The 19,336-nt window shown below is 45.2% G+C and overlaps 1 protein-coding gene and 1 long non-coding RNA gene across 3 annotated transcripts in view; one reads left to right on the top strand and one right to left on the bottom strand.

The window, feature by feature from the left end:
- Positions 1–19,336, bottom strand: part of LOC146172134 (uncharacterized) — an 80,106-nt gene that overhangs the window by 48,017 nt on the left and 12,753 nt on the right. For both annotated transcript variants that reach the window (XM_084586074.1, XM_084586072.1), the window contains exons 4-5: positions 16,625–16,785; positions 5,855–5,973 (exon numbers count right to left, since the gene is read on the bottom strand). In XM_084586074.1, the coding sequence (XP_084442200.1) occupies positions 5,855–5,973; positions 16,625–16,785 (280 nt within the window). The remainder of the gene's footprint in view (positions 1–5,854; positions 5,974–16,624; positions 16,786–19,336) is intronic.
- On the top strand, positions 7,487–11,219 carry LOC146172135 (uncharacterized). Its single transcript, XR_014702478.1, has 3 exons — positions 7,487–7,875; positions 7,958–8,108; positions 9,662–11,219. It is a non-coding gene; the product is annotated as an uncharacterized LOC146172135 (long non-coding RNA).

Below are 19,336 nucleotides of genomic sequence, written 5' to 3'. Positions count from 1 at the left end.
GCCATAAACAAGTAAAAATGGAGAGTAACCGGTAGTTCGCTGTACTGCTGTATTATAGGCGAATGTGACGAATGGTAGAATAGTGTCCCAATTTCTATGATCTGGTGTGATGTACATGGATATCATGTCCAACAAGGTGCGTTGAAATCGCTCAGACCGTTAGTCTGAGGATGGTAGCTTGAGGTTGTCTTATGAGGGGTGGATGACGCGTGAAGAACTTTGGCAACGACTTTCGATAAGAAAGCTGTACCGCGGTCACTTAGGAGCACCCGAGGAGCGCCATGACGCAATACAATTGATCGCAAAAAGAAATTTGCTACTTCTTCAGCGGAACCAGTGGGTACAGGTGCTGTCTCAGCGTAGCGTGTGAGGTGGTCGACAGCTGTTATAATCCAATGGTTACCCCCATAGGAGAGAGGTAGGGGACCATATAAGTCGATGCCGACTACGTCGATTGGCGTGGTGGGACAAGGAAGAGGTTGTCGAAGGACAGCGGGCAAAAAAGTCAGCCGTTTGCGATGTTGGCACAGAAGGCAGGATGCGACGTATTTGGCAACGGTGGAAGATAAGCCAGGCCAAAAAAATCGTTTTCTCACGCGGTTGTACGTTTTGTCAAAACCAAGGTGACCTGCAATAGCATCATCGTGGAGAGCCGCCAGTATACGTGGGCGAAGCACACGCGGCACGACTGGAATCCAGCGAGTTCCATCAGGGCAATACAGGTAGCGGAGTAGGATGCCATCTTCGAGCTTAAAGTTGCGAAGCTGTCGGCGAAGCCTAGCATTGGGCGGGCCCGAAGCGCCGATAAGGCGGTCGATGATAGGACGGCAGTAGGCATCGGCTAATTGCTGCGAGCGGAGAGCGTGCTTGTTCTCAGAGTCGTCAAAACAAACGGTTGTGATATACGTCGGGCAAAGAGATGGTCGGCTCTGGTCAGAGGTGGAAATGAATTGGGAAGAAAAACAGCAAGTGGATTCCGAAAGGGGGCAGCGAGAGAGAGCGTCGGCGTCTTGGTGTCGGCGACCAGATTTATAAGTGACGTCGAAATGGTATTCTTGCAGGCGTAGAATCCAGCGGCCAAGTCGGCCTGTCAAATTTTTGAGTGAAGACAACCAGCAAACAGCATGGTGGTCGGTCACAACTGTGAAGTGCCGACCGTATAGGTAAGGGCGAAATTTTTGGACAGCCCAGATGACAGCAAGACACTCTTGCTCGGTAATGGTGTAGTTTTTCTCAGCTGGAGTCAGAGTCCGACTGGCAAAGGCAATCACTTTCTCATGCGATGTTGCATCACGCTGCAGAAGTACAGCGCCAAGACCGTGACCACTGTCATCGGTGTGCAGGATATTTGGAGCGCTGTCACTGAAGTGGCCAAGAACAGGATCTGATGTGAGGGCGTGCTTTAGGTCATTAAAAGCAGTTTCGCACTGTTCAGTCCACACGAAAGGGCTGCGTGCTTTAAGCAGCTCATGAAGTGGTGCAGCAATAGTTGCAAAGTGCCTTATAAAACGTCGGAAATAGGACGCAAGGCCGAGGAAACTGCGCAAATCTGTAGTCCGTTGTGGACGAGCAAAGTTCAAGACCGCAATGATTTTTTCAGGATATGGGCGAATGCCGTCATGGCTGACCAGATGTCCCAATATTCTAATTTCCTTCTGTGCAAAGTGGCACTTCTTGGTGTTGAGCTGAAGGCCTGCCGAAGCGAGGCAGGTGAGGACTTCATTCAGGCGCGTGAGATGGTCATGAAAGGTTACCGAAAAGATAACAATGTCGTTCAAGTAACACAAACAGGTTCTCCATTTTAGGCCACGAAGTACAGTGTCGGTCATTCTTTCAAATGTCGCTGGTGCGTTACAAAGTCCGAAAGGCATAACATTAAATTCGTAAAGGCCATCGGGTGTTGCGAAAGCGTTTTTTTTTTTGTCGTCCTCGTGCATAGGTATTTGCCAATAACCTGAGAAGAGGTCCAAGGTCGAGAAATATTCGGAGCCTTGGAGGGAGTCAAGGGCGTCATCAATTCGCGGCATCGGTTATACCGTATTTACTCGAATCTAACGCGCCCTCGATTGTAACGCGCACCCGTTTTTCATGACCCCCACCCCCGAAAAAAAAAAAAAGCTCCGATTGTAACGCGCACCCGTTCTCCGCGAAAAAGAGTACCGCGCACCTAACGCTTTCATACAGCAATACAACTTTGTCTCGTTTGGAAAAGCAAAGATTTAATCTCGGTGCACTAAAAAACACACACACAAAAGGAAACGGCTTATCTTGCCAAGATTGTCACTATGCCGGCACAAGGTTCACTCGTCGTCGCTGTCAGACAACTCCTTGTCACTGCTGACGGACCAAAGCATCTCATCCTCGGTGCCGTCCATGGCATTCGATATGCCACATTTTTTAAAGGCCTTGATGACCATGGCAGACGGTATCGTGCACCACGCATCTTTCGCCCATCCAGTGAACTCTTGCAGCGAGGCACGCTTCATTCTGTTGCTGGGAGTGAATTCATGGCAGCCACTCACAAGCCATTCGGTGTACAGCGCCCGAATCCTATCTTTCACTGGCTTGTTCAAGCAAACATCGAGCGGCTGGAGCTGCGATGTCATGCCACCTGGTATCACGACAAGGTCGGTGTTGCACGCAGCGAGCTTGTCCTTGATGCGTTGGTCGAGATGGCACTTGAAAGCGTCGAGCACAAGCATCGCACGCAGGCCCAAACTGCCGCCGGGTCTCTTGCGCCAGACGTTATCGATCCAGTCGGCGACCAAGTCCGTTGTCATCCAACCTTTTTCATCGGCGCGCACAATCACGCCACTCGGAAACACGATTCCTTTCGGGAGCGTCTTGCGCCTGAATATGAGATACGGGGGCAGCTTGTGTCCATCCGCGGTGCAACAAAGCATTGCGGTGACGCGTTTTTTTGTGGCCGGAAGACAACACGCGCACTTGCTTTGCCCCCTTCTTTTCAACGGTTGTGGTGGCAGGCATGTCAAAGTACAGCGGTGTCTGATCGGCATTTCCAATCTGGCCGAGGTGGTAGCCGTACTTGCGGCGCAAACTTAGAACGAACCGCTGAAAACTGTGCAGCTTTTCTTCGTACTCTTCAGGCAACTTCTGGCATATCCCTGTCCGCCTTCGAAGAGAAAAGCCTTTTCTCTTCATAAAATTAGACAGCCAGCAAGTCGCTCCGCGTTAGCCCTGTTTGTAGGGCTAGCTGCATCGCCCGGACTTTGAGCAGGTCCGTCGTCACTGGCCGCTGCGCCGCTCGCTGCTCTAGAACATATTCTGCGAGCCGCTCTTCTATTTCGGTGAACCGGCCCTGCTTCGGTCCACTGAAACCTTTTCGTGTAGCCTTGCTGCCGAAAATCTTTTCCTTCTGCTTGCGCCAGTCCCGCACGCATGTTTCCATAACTCCGAATGCGCGTGATGCGGCCCGATTTCCGTCCGTCTCTGCACACACGATGACTTTCCGTTTAAATGCGGCATCATGATGAACTCGACGAATCTTCGGCACGTCCATACTGGTCGGTCAATCGCAGAAAACGGGTAGGCTAACCAAAGCACATGTACCAGAGCACACGAAGGACGCTACTGCAGCTAGGCATAGACAGCTAGACCAGCTAGTAGGCTCGAAGTGCATACCAGGCGGCCATTTTGAAATGCCGATGGCGATATGATATCGGAGATTTAGGGTCGTACTCGATTCTAGCGCGCACCCAATTTTTGGACACGATATATCGGAAAAAAGGTGCGCGTTAGATTCGAGTAAATACGGTACATCTTTGCGGGTAATTTTGTTGAGTGCATGGTAATCAACACAAAAGCGTACCGAGCCGTCCTTTTTTTCAACTAGCACTACTGGGGATGACCATGGGCTTGTTGAGGGACTAATTATATTGCAATGGAGCATGTCATTTACATTTTCTTCAATTATTTTTCGTTCAGAGAGGGAAACTCGATAAGGCCGTCGGCGAACGATAGAGTTACCTTCAGTAATGATGCGATGGTGCGCAACACTAGCCCGTCCCAGTGGTGTTGAAGTGGCACCAAAAATGGTGCTATGAGTACGTCCCCATCAGTGATGTGGTCAGAAACAACAGTAAGCAGTTTTTCGCACTGAGGAGGCAAAACAGGCTCACAAGACTTTCTCTTGAAGAGCAGAGCTACACACTGATGCCAATTACATTGCTGTAGCTGCATTCTAGAAAAAGTTACAGTTGTTTGAAACTTCAAATGCATTCAAACTACATGCACACCAAACTAAGTGTGCACCAAAAGCTCTGAAGGAAACATTGTACCTCTCTAATATCTTACCAGTGTTGGAATACGTGTGTGTGGCTTAGGACCCCTTCACAAAAACCCTTGAAGATAAGTTAGAGCGTGTTCAGAAAAGGGCTGCAAGATTCATCACGGCTATCTACGACTACAGAATTAGAGGTTCTGAAATCAGGGAAAGTCTAGGTTGGAAACTGCTCTCTGTACGCAGGAAAATCTTCCAATTAAAACTTTTGAACAACATTAACAATAGTGACACAGGAATTGATAGGAACACATATTTAAAACAACCTCATTATCAGTCTAAGAGATGGGAAAATTCCAAAAAAATCAGGCATATCAAAGCCGCATAAATGCATTTTCATTTTTTCTGCGCTAAATTTCAGATTGGAATGAAGGAACAAAACAAAGCTATTTGTAAGAGGTCTGCGTTGCATGAACATTTTGAAAACATATGAAACTCTAGAAAGGGGGAGGTTGTATTTGCAAAGCTTAAACTTCAAACTTGCATAACTTTGGCTGGAAGTAAGGCAGGTCCATAAAAGTAGTTTTATTGTATTCCTTAGACATTCAGGAACAGATCCTTGCAGTTTTAGCAATTTTACTACAGTAGATATTTCTGAAATCGTCCTGCAAACTTCAATCACCAAGGTTATTGTAACTACTAAACACATTTATGTAGAAAGAAACTAACACCATATTTGAAATCAGCACAAAAAGTTACATATACAATGCTGATTTCAAATTAATAGCAATAATAAGAAAATTTTGTTCAAGACCCAGGTCCCCCCTTAAGAGCACCTGCAAGCAGCATGCCAAAAGCATCGACCAGGAGCTGCCATCTTCCTCCTCACCATCAAGTAACTCATGTTGCATGTCGTCAATTCTCAAGCTGCTATACAGAACATCCAACTCTGTATTCCTGTAACCCCAATTATGTAGCCTAAGCTGTAATTAAACCTCAGTTATCCCCATGCAAAAGAAGTTGTTAGTTCATTCAACCAACCACTATGAGACAAAGCACTAAAAGGAATGGCCATTTACAGTCGTTACGTCACCCATTCAATGAACATACAACTTTTTTTCATATACAGCCTCCGACACCATCACTGTGTCAACCGGAGCAATGTCTGTAGCCATAAATTGAGTTTAGGTTAGCAGTTTTAAAAGACAGTTCTATATGCTATTTGCTAATTTATTTCCTAAGTCGGAAAAAGGGAGCCCCAAGGAATATAGTGTAATAACTCGAAATGCTCAGAAAAAAAAAGAACAGACTTTCCATTCAAATTAGATGCAAGACTGCTTCTTGTGAGTTGCAGGAAAAAAAGAGGCCACAGCTCCTCTTCTTTTACGATGGCAGTCATGTAATTCTCCTGTTTTGTGACCCACACAGCTTAGAATCCTCTGGCCATTTCCTTGATTGCCACCAATGTCCTGGTAGAGGTCACAATGGGTCTACATGAGTGGCATCTGTATCTTTTCCTACCGTCTTGATATCATGCTCAGTTGAATGCCTCTCTGCTTTATTCACTTTTAATTAATTCTGGCCTTCATCTGGACATGATGCATGCTCACTTACCTTGAAAGAGTAGGTCTAAGCAAAGTCCTTCCATGTAGCCTCTGTTGCTGTTGGAAATTGTCCAACTTCTCCAGTACCAATCCAGGTGGCAGGGCCTTTTCAGCATACAATATGATTTCCTGAAAAAGGCAAGAAGGTTGAAATATAATTAACAAAGTATGCAAATGAGCCAGACAAACTATGCTGCAGAAGAGACAGAAAGCAACTGCTAATGTACAAATGCAGATTAACTGTTTTAAACATTCAGAGCAGCCAAATACTTTAGCCTTTTGCCATTCTCTTCCCAACAGTGTGAAAACAACAGCTGTTATCATTCCTGTGGTGCCATTTCAGAGGCTAGAATGAGCAGTTTGCTCATTGCAAAGTCGTAAGCCAAGTGGTCGAGGATAGTTCATGTTCACAAGCTTGCTCTTCTAGCACAGCTCCGATTTCGGCAAAATGTGCCTACTTCACATCATTGGAGGTTAATTTACACATTTACATTGACTTGACGTTGAGGTTTGCAGTTCTTTAAAGTATAGTTAGTATAGTAAGGGGGTAAAGTTTCTAAAATTCTGGGACAAAATAGCAAATGGAGAAAGCTAGAGATTCTGCATTTTTTTTTTTTTGTAAGGCGAAAGCCTTTCTAGGCTCATTGAAATCCCGTGCATAGGATCTGTACGCTGATGCGTTATTTGCAAATAATGAATGTATGAGAAGGAAAATTAGCTATCAATCATAACAGATGTATGAGGAGGAAAAGTAGATGTCAATCATCCTGATGATGTCATGTGAAAAATAAAAATTCTGTCTCCCCCGGAAATCGAACCACCACCCCTTGTATCCCCAGCCGAGCGTTTTGAAAAACTGCACCACACCTGGGATCGTGAAATGCACATCATAATTCTCCTTGTCTAACATGAGGATGATAGTAGTGATGACAATGATGCTGGAATTAGTGATAATGATTGTGCATTTTGTTTATAATGGCAATGAGAGCAAGAGTGGTGCACCGTGCGCAGCAGCAATGATCCTGCTTTCGCATTTCTGCAGTTTAGATTCCACAGTGCTCTCAGAATTTTTTTCTTAATCGAGCGTGGTTTGACAACCTCAATCACGATATCTTGTCTTGCTTGCACAAAGAATCATAAAACAAGGTTTATTGTCCACAAAAATCAACATCTTGCATCGCATGAGGGCAGCTCCAGAACAGCCCAATTTCAAGACAGCTGTGATCAGCCTATGCCCAAAAGCAAACCCACTAAAAAAACAGAACAAAATGCAAAATATCCATTTAATAGCGAACATAGAAAAAACAACAAAAAAGGCAACGGGGCAAATGCCGAAAGCAGATAAGAAAGCAAGTTGTAAGCAAATTACAGGTGAGCATGTCTTTGGCAACATGCTTTCTCGGGGCAGGCAATGCTGGGCATATCAGGTTATATACCTCGCGCACGTTTCAGCAGCTTTAAAGGGGTCGTGAAACGTTTTCCGGAAATTTTGCACGGCTTAGTTAAATGGAATCCTTGTCCTGCATCATATAATATACCTCGATTCGTTTCATCGCCCGCGTTGATTTAATAGCGACAAAAACAGAATTTCGGTTTCCTAGCGCGCGTCCTCCTCAACTCAACAGATACGTCATAACGCTAAGCCAATGAGAAGCTCCCGTTGCCGGAGCCTGCTGAGCCAAAGTTGACCGAGCTCGGTGTATTTTAGAGGTTTTAATTGTGCCCTACTCTACGCTCACACAGGGTTTTTTAATATGGCCGACGCCTAGGTTCCTCCGTGGGTTCCAGCGTCGCTGTGCTGCTATAGTGAACTAGAATATAGTCGCTACTGTTAAAACATGGTTACATCGTGGGCTTTGAGCCTTACGCCGACGCAACTTTTCGGGTGCCAGGTCGGCGAAGATGGACCCTGCGAGCGACCGGTACAGTAACACTTGTGTCGAGAGGCCGCGGTAACCGCGGCACAACTCCGGCTTGCAGAAGCCCCGACCGTCAGCCTCCCGATACCAGCCGTTTCGGAACTACGCATTGGTATGTATGTCCGAGTCTTGCAACCTAGCCTACGTTTGACCGTTGCGAGAGTTCGCAATCGCTAACCGAAGCTTTCGAACAGGTGCAGCTGCGGGCGGTGCGTGCCGATGCCGACTGCTCTTGAGAGCATCCCGGCGGCGACTACGTAGTTGAAGCAGCCGTCTGGGTGTTACAGATCATCCGCATTTACTCCAAATGCTTCTTGATCGTGGACTGCTAGTCGAGAACACAAGGTAAGAACCTTGAGCGAAAGGCGACATAACTTGAACAAGCGGCACCTGTTTTTCATTTTCTCGAGCAAGAAATGCTGTAATGAAATCTATTGCGGAAGGCAGTGTTAATAAAATAAAGCTTCCCCTTTAACGTTACTTACCTGCGATCATCTACACTGTCTACAGTGTTGATATTGCGCCACGTTAGTGCGAACACATCGCTGGTTTTCATATTTTTCTTGTTTTCGTAGAAGCGCATGAGCATGACGTTTCACCATGCAAATTACTGGTTTGCTTAATTCCATGCATGAGTAAATGAGAAAACACGCATCATCTGATAGTGTGAACTTGCTAAATGGAAAGGGCATGCACATTGATGTGAAGTAACGAGGGGGGGGGGGGGGGGGACGCTGTCCGGACACATTTGCTTGTTTTATTAGCCAGGTATGACCTTCAGCAAGTGCAGCACTTCAAAACATAAATACATAAGGAATGCCACAAGAAATGCAGTAAATAAGTACAAAAGCAATCTCATTTCGGAGGACTCTGTGCTAAGTGAAATTGCATGCAGTGAAGTAGCCTGTCTCCTGCGGAAGCCGTGGGAAAATGCACTAAAAAACGACACAGAAAAGAAAAACACACAGAGCAGGACTGGCTTCTGCAGACGATCACTAACTAGCCCGACAACTCTTGTTATAGCCTGTCCCCACTTGCTGCCAGAACAATCACCATACCAGCACTTTAGTTTTACAGTTTTATTTGCTAGTTTTTTTTTTACCCACTTGCATTAGGTGAGTGTTGTATAGTGTGCAAATATAATTAAAAAAATTGACTTCACTGATACTATCATCAACACCTGCACACAGTAAACCTCTCCAAAATGCTTTGACACTGACATTTTACATGTGCTGAAATGTAACAACCAAAAAAAAACAAAAAAAAAAGAAAGACGTTCTCCCAAAGGCCAGTACACCGAAACTTCCACAGTTTGAGTAAGTGTTGGAAATTTTACAGTTAGCAAATGAAGTTATAGAGTAGTTTTGCGGCACTTGCAGAAAGTTTGGCACGTGCCGTGTTGTGGGAAAACAACGGAGAGCTGTTGACAGAAGTGCACTTGTAGTTTATGGCTCCTTCGAATAGAATGACTCCATGCACAGAGCTGCTTAATGCATAAGTCGCATACTTAACATCTTCGTGCTATGCGGATGATATCAGCGTGGACATTGACATCGGCCACAACACTAGTATAGAGGGTGTAAGACGACTACCAGGTTTTGTCAGTCAAAAGCTGCATTGCCTTCAGGCATTATTTTGCTGCAGTAGCAAATTGTGATTGCACTGGAGTTCTAATATTGGGTGGGTCTCATTCTCTCTCAGTCACCTGCAGCAGAATTCAAAGTTTGCCATACTTCCAGGGAGAATAAATTGACAGTGAAAGTTACACTGTACAGCTTCTGTTAGACGGGAATTAATTGTACAGATGCATGAATAACTTTCAAATTTGTAAAAGACCTAAATCATATTTTCATTTTGCTATGCTGAAAAGTGAATATTGCTTTTTCTCTTGTCAACAGGAGGCACCACTACATCTGCTACAGCCAGCTTGCGCACTGGCTTTGGGGATGCCTCGGCAGACATCACAGTAAAGTCCTCCCTATTTGTAATGCAAGCCAAATAAGGGAAAGGTTTCCATCTGACAGTTACGCTGGTTTCCAGTTTGTGCAAGGTTTGTTGAGTCATCACCTTATTCATTCTGAAACAAGCCGGAAAATTGAGAAGAGAGAATTGCAGGACAGCTGGACTAATAACTGGAATTTTACTAAAGGATAGAGGCAAAAGAAGACTTGCACAGAGATGCACATGTAAAAAAGGCCCCAAAAGACTGTTGACCGATTTCTTAGCCACACACACGTCCTTAGCCTTTGCAGTATAGTGTGCCTTTGGACTTGGATCTGTGGCTTCCCTTTTGTAACGAGTGGTTCTTGACCATAAGGAATTTGCTTTTTTTAGATTTTGATTTTTTAGACCCTTTCTGCTTTCCACGCTTTCACTGCTTTGGGGGTTTTTCGTGCACGTGCATTTCTGTGCGAATCTTCTTTTGCCTCTTTCCTTCAGTAACATTTCAGTTGTTAGTCAAACTTTGTCTTGTGCTCCTCTCACGTGTTTCGTCTTCTGGCTGGTTTTAAGATGAATCAGTACCAACTCATCCAGTTGTTAGTCTTGTTGATATCACTAGCCTGACTGCACCCACTGCTGGGCAAATGCTTCTCCCATATCCATCCGAATAACCCGATCCTGTGCCAGGTGCATGATTCTCGCAAACTTCCTAATTTCATCTGCTTGCCCGAGTTTCTGCCGCCCCCTGCTAAACTTGCCTTCCCTTGGAATCTAAAAGACATATATAGGCTCACTTAGAATGAATTTTGTGTACTCACTCCCTTCCTTTACCTTTGACGGTTAGAATTTTTCTTCTTTTGGAACTGACCGCAGATACATCAGCTGCATCCATATGATCCCCGCAGACTTCCTAATCTCATCTGTCTGCCCGAATTTCTGCCGCCCCCTGCTACGCTTGCCTTCCCCTGGAATCTACAAGACATATATAGGCTCACTTAGAATGAATTCTGTGTGTTCACTCCCCACCTATACCTTTGATGGGTGGAATTTTTTTTAGCACTGACCGCAAATGCATCATAATTTTGCAGTTGTGTATATACCTGCTTGTATAGATGTCTCTCCCATATCTATCCAAATAACCCGATCCTCTGTCAGCTGCATCCATCTGATCCCCGCAAACTTTTTATCTGCCTGCCTGAGTTTCTGCTGCCCCCTGCTATACTTGCCTTCCCTTGGAATCTACAAGACATATATAGGCTCACTTAGAATGAATTTTGTGTACTCAATCTCTAACTATACCTTTGTCGGATGCATTTTTTTTTTTTTATTTAGCACTGACCTCAACACATCATGATTGTGAAGCTGTATATACACATTTGTATATTTAGGAGAGAGGAAGACAGCAAAGAAGCGTGAATAAAAGATATCTTGCTCTAGGTCAACTTCCTTCTAGCCTAAAAATTTTTGTATGCACTGATGAACCTGCGGCCAACCAATAAATTATTTTGAAAGCAACATGTCTCTAACACTCATTTGGTAACATTAGATAATGCCCAAATGTACTACAAAGTGGTGGTCCTTGTGGCACTGACAAACCTAGATTTTCTAGTTGCCGTGTTCACCTTTACACGTCCTCAAAAAATAGTGGCTCATGGGGAATAGAAAAATCAAACCGTTTTCTGCAAAAGCTGCTTTGAAAGGTGGCCACTGTTTTCAGCATTTTGCAGTCTCATTCAGAAGCAAGCCAGCATAATCTGCAATCTGTAGACATGCATACAATAATATGTGCCTTATACTTTGAAATGTACCAGACTTTAACCAGTCATAAAACAGCGTGCTGAAAAGGTATGTATAGTAAAGCCTCCTTCGTTGATTATACCCGTAGTTTGCATGAAAACATCTGCACTAGAACCTGCATGACGTTGAGTTAATTGGCCTGCTGGTTGAATATGCCACCAAAATGCTGGTAATACAATGAACTTTGTCGGTGCTGGGGTCAAGTCTAGAAATATAAAGTTGGGATGATTTACTTGTGAAACCTTTCTGCTGAATTCACTGCAGGCTAGAATGTAACAGGATTAAAGGGCAGCTGTAGACGTAAGGGCAGTCCACATTGTCACGGCATCTTATGCGTCCTAGTACACATATCTACATACCGTGCATGTTTTGCTAGTAAACAATGTAACCACAGATTTGCGAAGCTCCAAGAATGCTACACTGATGCTGTCTGAGTAGCTGCTTGTGTCGCTGAATATTGTGAAAGCCTTTTGATGGAACGAAAACTGCTTGGTGAATACTTATGCAGAGTGAGGTTGGTCAGGAGCGCAGGTGATATGTACACCCTCGCAATTTAACCATACAAGCACAGACTATGATACTCATACAAATTGAAAAATATAAGGGAAGGAATTGAACTGAAGACTTCGCGGTTCGACAATCCAAACTTCTACTACATGTGCTTTGGGCTGTGTGTGCTAGCCCGCCTGCAATCTGATTGCCCGAGCCAGGAAAATAGTACACACCCATATGAGCACCACTCCCAGTACTCTTTAACATGTACATAGAAGTGCAGGTGCTTGGGATAAACTTTGGCTGCCGCAATGCACCTCAAACAATGGCATGTTAGCCAGAATAGCAGGTTGGGCTGGTTGGTTTTCCATCCTGAGGTAACAGCGCAAAATGTGGACGGGAGCACAAGACGAGAAGACGATGAGACATTGTGTCGTCTTCTCGTCTTGTGCTCCCATCCACGTTTTGTGCTGTTACTTCAGAATGTCACGTGCCTGCCCAATATCTACATAATTGTCACACGAACCACTTTGTGTGTATTTACGACTACTTGCACAACACCATTGCCACCCACTGATGATGAGCAGCTGAACAGCAGTTTTTCAGGTACACTCCGCTGCCATTAATTACAAATGCTATCACGCTACGACTTCCCATACCACCCCACCCAACCTCTGTGTGTAATGACTCAACCTTTGGTGCGTTTGCATGTTCTCGGGATACTGGAGAAATCCAAGATATCAATTAGTAGATTCAAGCAACTTAATCTGACATACATCTGGTGAGAATATTACAACTCTATCCATGTATACACAGATCTGTATCACCGCAAGCGTCGCCTACAATTGTGGTGATGCCGCTCAGAACATGACTCATCTTTTTTTTAAGGGCATAATTCTCCACAAACCGCTGCTGAGCTTGTGGCCCCTTGGTAAGAGGCTTTCCACATCTGTGGGAAACCACTTTAGAAGTGGTGTGAATTCACAGTTTCAAAGCCTGCATTACAAATTTTTGGAAGTTTTCAACACCACACCCTTACCAGCCTTTGGCACTACACATCACTGAGTTCCTTATATCTACTTGTGCTCAAGGCCACAAGGTAGTGCTTTAGTGGATCCATACCCACTTGCCTAGTTATATGCCATTATGCATGCTTTCTCCATAGACTGCATCTAAATGTGGTTTCACACACAAATATTTATACTTAATTGGGCAGGCGGACTGCCCAGAATGTTCCACATGTGACATTACGGAGACTCTGGAGCGTGTACTAGTGGTGTGTCCCAGTATATGCGTGCAAAACAATAACTCGAGTTACTTCTTTGAAGTGTTTTGGCAATAGGCCTCTCTCAGAGGACTTATTGGCCGGTTGGCCAGAAATGGAAAGCTCTACAGGCAGTGCAGGCTTTCTGCTGCTTCTTGCATGACACAGGACTTGACTCGTGACTGTGGTGCAAGTTACTATTCCTGTATATGTCATGACCCTCTTTGTTCTTCCCTTTCTGTAGCAGGTCAGATATTAAACTTTTAAGCCAATCTATCCGCCTTTCCAATCAATAACACTTGCGTGAATGCATTTCTCCTGGATGGTTGATCTGGTAATCACACCATCGTAATGCAAGGACATGGGGCGTATGAGCTTTTGAGGTGAACAATTTTTACCCTAGAAATGTCTTAAATGATGTGAAGGATTCTGAGCTCTGCTCAACATGATCCTCCTCTTTGGAGTCTTCATCAGGTTCTATGGGACGAGATGAGTGCTGTGGAAAGAACGTGATCGAAGTGGAACCAAGGGGCCTGTTCTGGGTGGTACGATATCCTGGTAGGGGCACCTGTTGTGCTGGCCTCACGGTATCGTTCAAAATAAAAAAAAAATCCAAAATGCGCATATTACTGCTATGAGGGCAATCTGGCAGGAAACAATCAAATAGAACTGGTGGCTTCTGCGAGTCGAGTAGTTCTCAAATAAGCATATCTGTAAGGCTACAAATCGCAACTACGTTTACTGCCTTTATCACGCGACCTACACTTTTTTTTGCCAATGCACTGGGCCAGCGGTTTTGCGTCGGTACGACGCATCGTTTGAGGTGAGCTTTCTTCGTTTCCGGTCCATGCCGAGGCTTCGAATGACGCCGAGGTTCATTTAGGACTTCCAGTAGAAAGTAGTAAGAACACATGAACCCAATCGGTGTGCCAAAACTTGTGAAAGCGAACGTTACTTCCACTCGGAGAAGCCGTGCTGCAATCGATCGCGACGTACACGGTTGGCATAGCGAGCACTCAAACCCGCACAACACGCCTAAACCCAGAACCTAACGGTGACAGGAAAAATAGGCGAAGTCTGAGCACTGTAGACGTTGTAGGAAGTATGCTTCCTCTTTTCTCTTTCTTTTTTTCTTTTTTTTTTTCTTTTTTTTTTTTTTTTAAAAGGGTTACGAGAGAGGCGTCGGGAAGGTGGGGGAGCAAAGCTGCGACAACGCGTATGAAAGGGCCACCCAAGTACATTGTAGCAACCTTTTTTTTTTTTTTCGGTTTCCGGCTTTCCGTGTAGTGCCATAGTTCAGGTCATCCGGCCGAAATAAAGGAAGCGAAGCTCGACACGCTATTCTCAGTGATGCAGCGCGGAGGCGAGCAACTAATATACGAGTATGCGCCGCGGCGCCCGCTCCTGAAACACTCCACCCACCACTCGGATTGAACACACTTGTCGATTTCTTTGACCTGGAACCGTATTTAGATCGTATCTTTAATGACGCCAAGAATAATAATAATAAAAAAATTACAGCAGCGGCCGCACAACCAAGTTGTACCGGTGGTATGAGACTGCTCAAGACGTTGTGCTCCATCACGAATGTTCACAAAAAAAAGAAAAAGAAAATAACAACAAAAAATTAGACTGGAACCATTTTCATTTGGAGTACCCGGCGGAGCGAGGTATAGCCGTCGTTACCGAAAATCTGAACTTGAGCGTCACCTCTCGCTCTGTTCCAGAGCGCAGCGAGAAGCAGACACCACCCGTAAAGTGAGCTTTACCACCCGTCCTGCTCCGCCGCCGCCGCCGACCGCGCGTCACGTGACAGTATTGTTGAAGAAATGCGTTTGCGTGAGCGAATAATTGATATAATATATTTTTATTTGCTAACTTTAACAGCAACCTATTATTGTATGGGAAATAATGATTATATCTGCGTTTCCAAACAGCTAAACATGACGTAGGCGAGTACTTCTAATTCCGGCCTACAGGGTCGCATGGTCGCTTCAGGAACGCAAAAATGCTTTGATTTCAGAATGGTATTATTAAATGCAGAAGCAATATTTCGACGAGATATTTTGGAATAGGCATACCTAATGTTTACTGAAGCAAGGAAAATTGCAACTGGGCTGCTACATTTTCGTTTCACGACCCCTTTAAACTTTTTTTGGTGGACTTGGGCTTCGTCACGGCGTTATAGAATTGAAAATTTAAAACTGCTGCACATTTTCCGGACTGGCTGGCACGTGAAGCGAACTTTACATGTGCTCGTTCCCCCTGCTGATCTTTGTCAAACTAACCCTTCTGAATTTTCCTGGTGCTAGCATGGGCAGACACTGTGTGCCATGCATGATGGTTTGGTTTATAAGGTCTAATGTCCCAAGGCAACTCAGGTTATGAGAGATACCATACTGGAGATCACAACGGAGTCCAGAGCGAACACAGCCACAGTTAGCTCAAGAACAATGGTATCAAACTAACGGCGGTGACACGATGGCTTTGTACAATGCAAGCCCATTTTATATGAACCCAGCACACAGCCCCAACGCAATGCTACAGCCATAGTCAATGATGAAAAAGAACAATTGCTTCCACAAAAGAAAGCCAGTCATAGAAAAAAAAATATTCAAATGAAAACCAAGTTTCACTTCAAAAAAATCTGCTCCATAAAATGCACTCGAATTATGATTAGCAACAATTTGCTTCATGGGCTAGGTGCCAAATTGCTAATAGGGTGGAGCAAGTCATTAACCAATCTGATGTTACCTAAATGTGCAACCACCTCCAGCACGACACCATGCTAACCAAAGGGTGCCAGACCATGGTATGTTTGTGGTGGCTGGCAGTTCAATTTGCCTGCTTTTCGCCAGTGTCCAATCGGTATTCCGACAACACGCTCATGAAAGAGGTACTTTTCCATATTTCACCTCTGGTTGTGGCCTTGTGCACTGAGAAGACCTGGGAAAACACTCCCTGCATAAGCGTGTTGTTCAGGCAGCAATCCGGTACAGGAGAAAAAAGCAGCCAGATCAAACTGTGCATCAGCTATCAGCAACTGCAGCCAACCAGAAAGAAAGCATGGTCTCACAACTAGTAGCTAAAGCTTTATGGCAGTGATGTCAGTCTATGCCATACCGTTGGCTGTACAGTAACTTACACTTGTGTTACCCACATATGAAACAAGCATTTCAGGATAATGAAAACTAGAGCAACTACTGACAGCTTTCCTGTCTATTTTATGTAAATGTTGAGCACATCAATAGTCAATACTTGAAAAATAATCACCTGAGCATGTCATTACTTCCTGAACACAAAGAGCACACAGTGAAAGTATAACACATATCAAAAGCCAGGCACACAAGATGAGGGGAACAAGAACCTTCTCTGAGCACCGTGGGGTCTCAGGTGGAGATGGTCTTGTAGCCATAGGTAGCCATAGCTTGTCAGGTAGCCATAGAAGATGTGCATGAGGTACTTGGGGCCAAAGAATGGCGAGCTCAGTGCACACAATAGTTTGCTTGTTACACCACCCACGGAGTGCTGCATGGAAATGAATCACCAGGGACACACACAAGACTCAAACCTCTGCCATACAAGCACACCTATTTTACTCAAGGCAATTATGTACCAAGCAAGTGCTGCTATGTGAACAGTGGTTCAACAATGTTGCACAGAATACACAAAATGAAATGCATACAAGTAGACTACACATGCACACCTTTCAGTATTCTACTTAAGTCTGCATGATAACAATGGGTAACAAGTTTTTGTTATTGCAACTGTAGGAAGAAGGAAAAGAAAATGCACGGGCCTGCTACTGGCTCTGTAGCTGAGCCACCTCCGCTGCCTCGTGCGGACAGAAGAGAAAATAGAGATGAAAGTAAGAAAAAGAAAAGGGAGAGAAAGACAAGCGTCGCAACAGCCGTCGTCCACCTTCGAAGCAGTGGTGGATGGCTGCCTCCGTCACAATTAAGCGGCGGTGACCTACCAGTCCCGGCCCCGTAGGGCCAGGAGCAGCCACCCCAAGTTGCTTATGCATTTAAGTGCAACTCTTGCTGCCACTCACAGCCACTGGGCCACAGAGAGAGAGACAAAAAAACTTTCTGCTTTTTTATACAAGATTTTAAGCTGGTTGATAATGTTGATGATGTTTGCAGTTGTGTTTGATCCAATTAACTTTTAAATATATGCAATAAATGCCATTGATTTCACAGAATAAAAGCTTCCTTTGACTAGCAAATAACGCATAGCATTTCCCCGACCTAAACCATAAAAAGACAAGTTTTTAATCCATTTCTTTGTCCACGCAGCACGGTGCACCTTACACCTGTCTCCGCTCATCGCAAGCACACTGTTGTTACTGTACAATGCTCTCACGAGGTTACAGGTGCACAACCGTTCGTATCTCAGGCCAAACGCATTGCATAATAAACTTATAAATGGGCGAACTCCCCACAACACAATCACAGTCATAACATAGTACGTAAATTACTACACATGCACTCCATAACGTGCGCCTCATGCAGGTAGAATGGAGTCCGAAGAGAATACTGGCATGGTTAGCTCGAGAACAATGGTATCACACTAACGCCGGTGACGCGACTCCTTCGGACAGTGCGAGCACATTTGCATCAACACTGCTCGGAGCCCTGAACGCAATTCTGCAGGCATCGCTTACTCAATAACAGCTAATAAACTAGAATTTCGCAAGCTCACATGCGAGACAGCGAGAAACGCGAACATGAACGTCATACCGCGTTTTCCACCACAGCGCAGGGACAGCAAAGGCAGTGGAGCTTTAAGGCCCGAATTCTGAAACACTCCTAACCAGCCTCACACACACGCCGTAAGGCGACCTGATGTCAATTTTGAAACGCTCGTGATTTCCCTCTTCGAGTGCTCGTTACCTGTGTGCGCTTGCGTCTGGACCACTTCTCGACGCCGCTTTTCTGCCCTCACAAGGACGGCGATCGCGAGTGCATCCAATTACATCTCTGACCCTCAGGAAACGAGCAATGCTGCCGACGCCGTTTGTCATCGAGGACGGCAGCTTCGAAAGTTACCGAAGGTTTACTCCGCGCAAATGAACTTTTGCGTGGCCGTGTGCATGAGCCAATTTAAATTTTCTGTTTCGTCCCACAATTTCTTCAACTGTTTTACCTCACGTGGGCGCACGTTTGGCATGCTGTTGTAGTCGGTGCACAAGCGCTCCCACACTTTTGACTTCACGTTGAGCGACACGGCGTCGTCTTGTTGCTCTCGACCGCATTTTTGTACTTGCGCACCAGCTCGACAAGGAGGTCTTTCTCCTCTTCAGAAAAATAGATTTTACCTAGCATGGCAGCACATATGTCACAAACGCAGGTGGTCGCTGTAAACAGGTGGCGGTGGCCATGGCGAAGGCAGCCGAAACCAAATTAACTCCCATAGAAGCCTGCGTGTCGACTCTGAGCGAGGCTTTAGTTTCCCGGCGCCCCCTGCGAACTGTGAGGCAAAACAAACACGTGACGTTGCTTGTGCGTCACGGTGACATAGATTTGACGGGGAATTCGATTGTCTTTGTACTTATGAACGAAAAACAAGGCCAACAACGACGGAGGCAGAACGATGCTCGGATAAGGCAGAAAAATGGACACCGTAACTGTTCAGCCAACTTTACTTGACATGGATTTCTACTGTCAAGTTTTACGTTAACTGAAATGTTACGGCATCTTTAACCACCTTATCATAGCATCGTTCTGCCTCCGTCGTCGTTAGCCTGGTCTTCCGTCGCGCGTAATGTAAACGCATTCTGGGGCTTATTTCTTTGGGCACGTTTGTGAAAAATGGCCTTCAAGTGAATTCGACAAGCACATGGATAGAATCACATGGCTTGAAGCATTTCACTAAGGGCCTAAATGAGTGAAGCTTCGGCGATAATTGCAGCCTTTTCCTGCAGCGTCAAAAACTTGCGCTTCTTTACAGGAGGCGGCATGTTTCCGACAGTAAAAAAAAACAACAAAAAACACTGTACACAGGCAAGTCGCGAGCGGCACAAGGCGGATGGCGTGGTTGCGTGGATAGCGTGGTCGCGTGGTCGGCGCACTAGCGG

This window comes from Amblyomma maculatum, unplaced genomic scaffold (genome assembly GCF_055883805.1).
Source record: "Amblyomma maculatum isolate TAMU_Amacu unplaced genomic scaffold, ASM5588380v1 scaffold_13, whole genome shotgun sequence".
Lineage (NCBI taxonomy): Eukaryota > Metazoa > Arthropoda > Arachnida > Ixodida > Ixodidae > Amblyomma > Amblyomma maculatum.
This window is presented reverse-complemented; position numbering and strand designations above follow the sequence as displayed.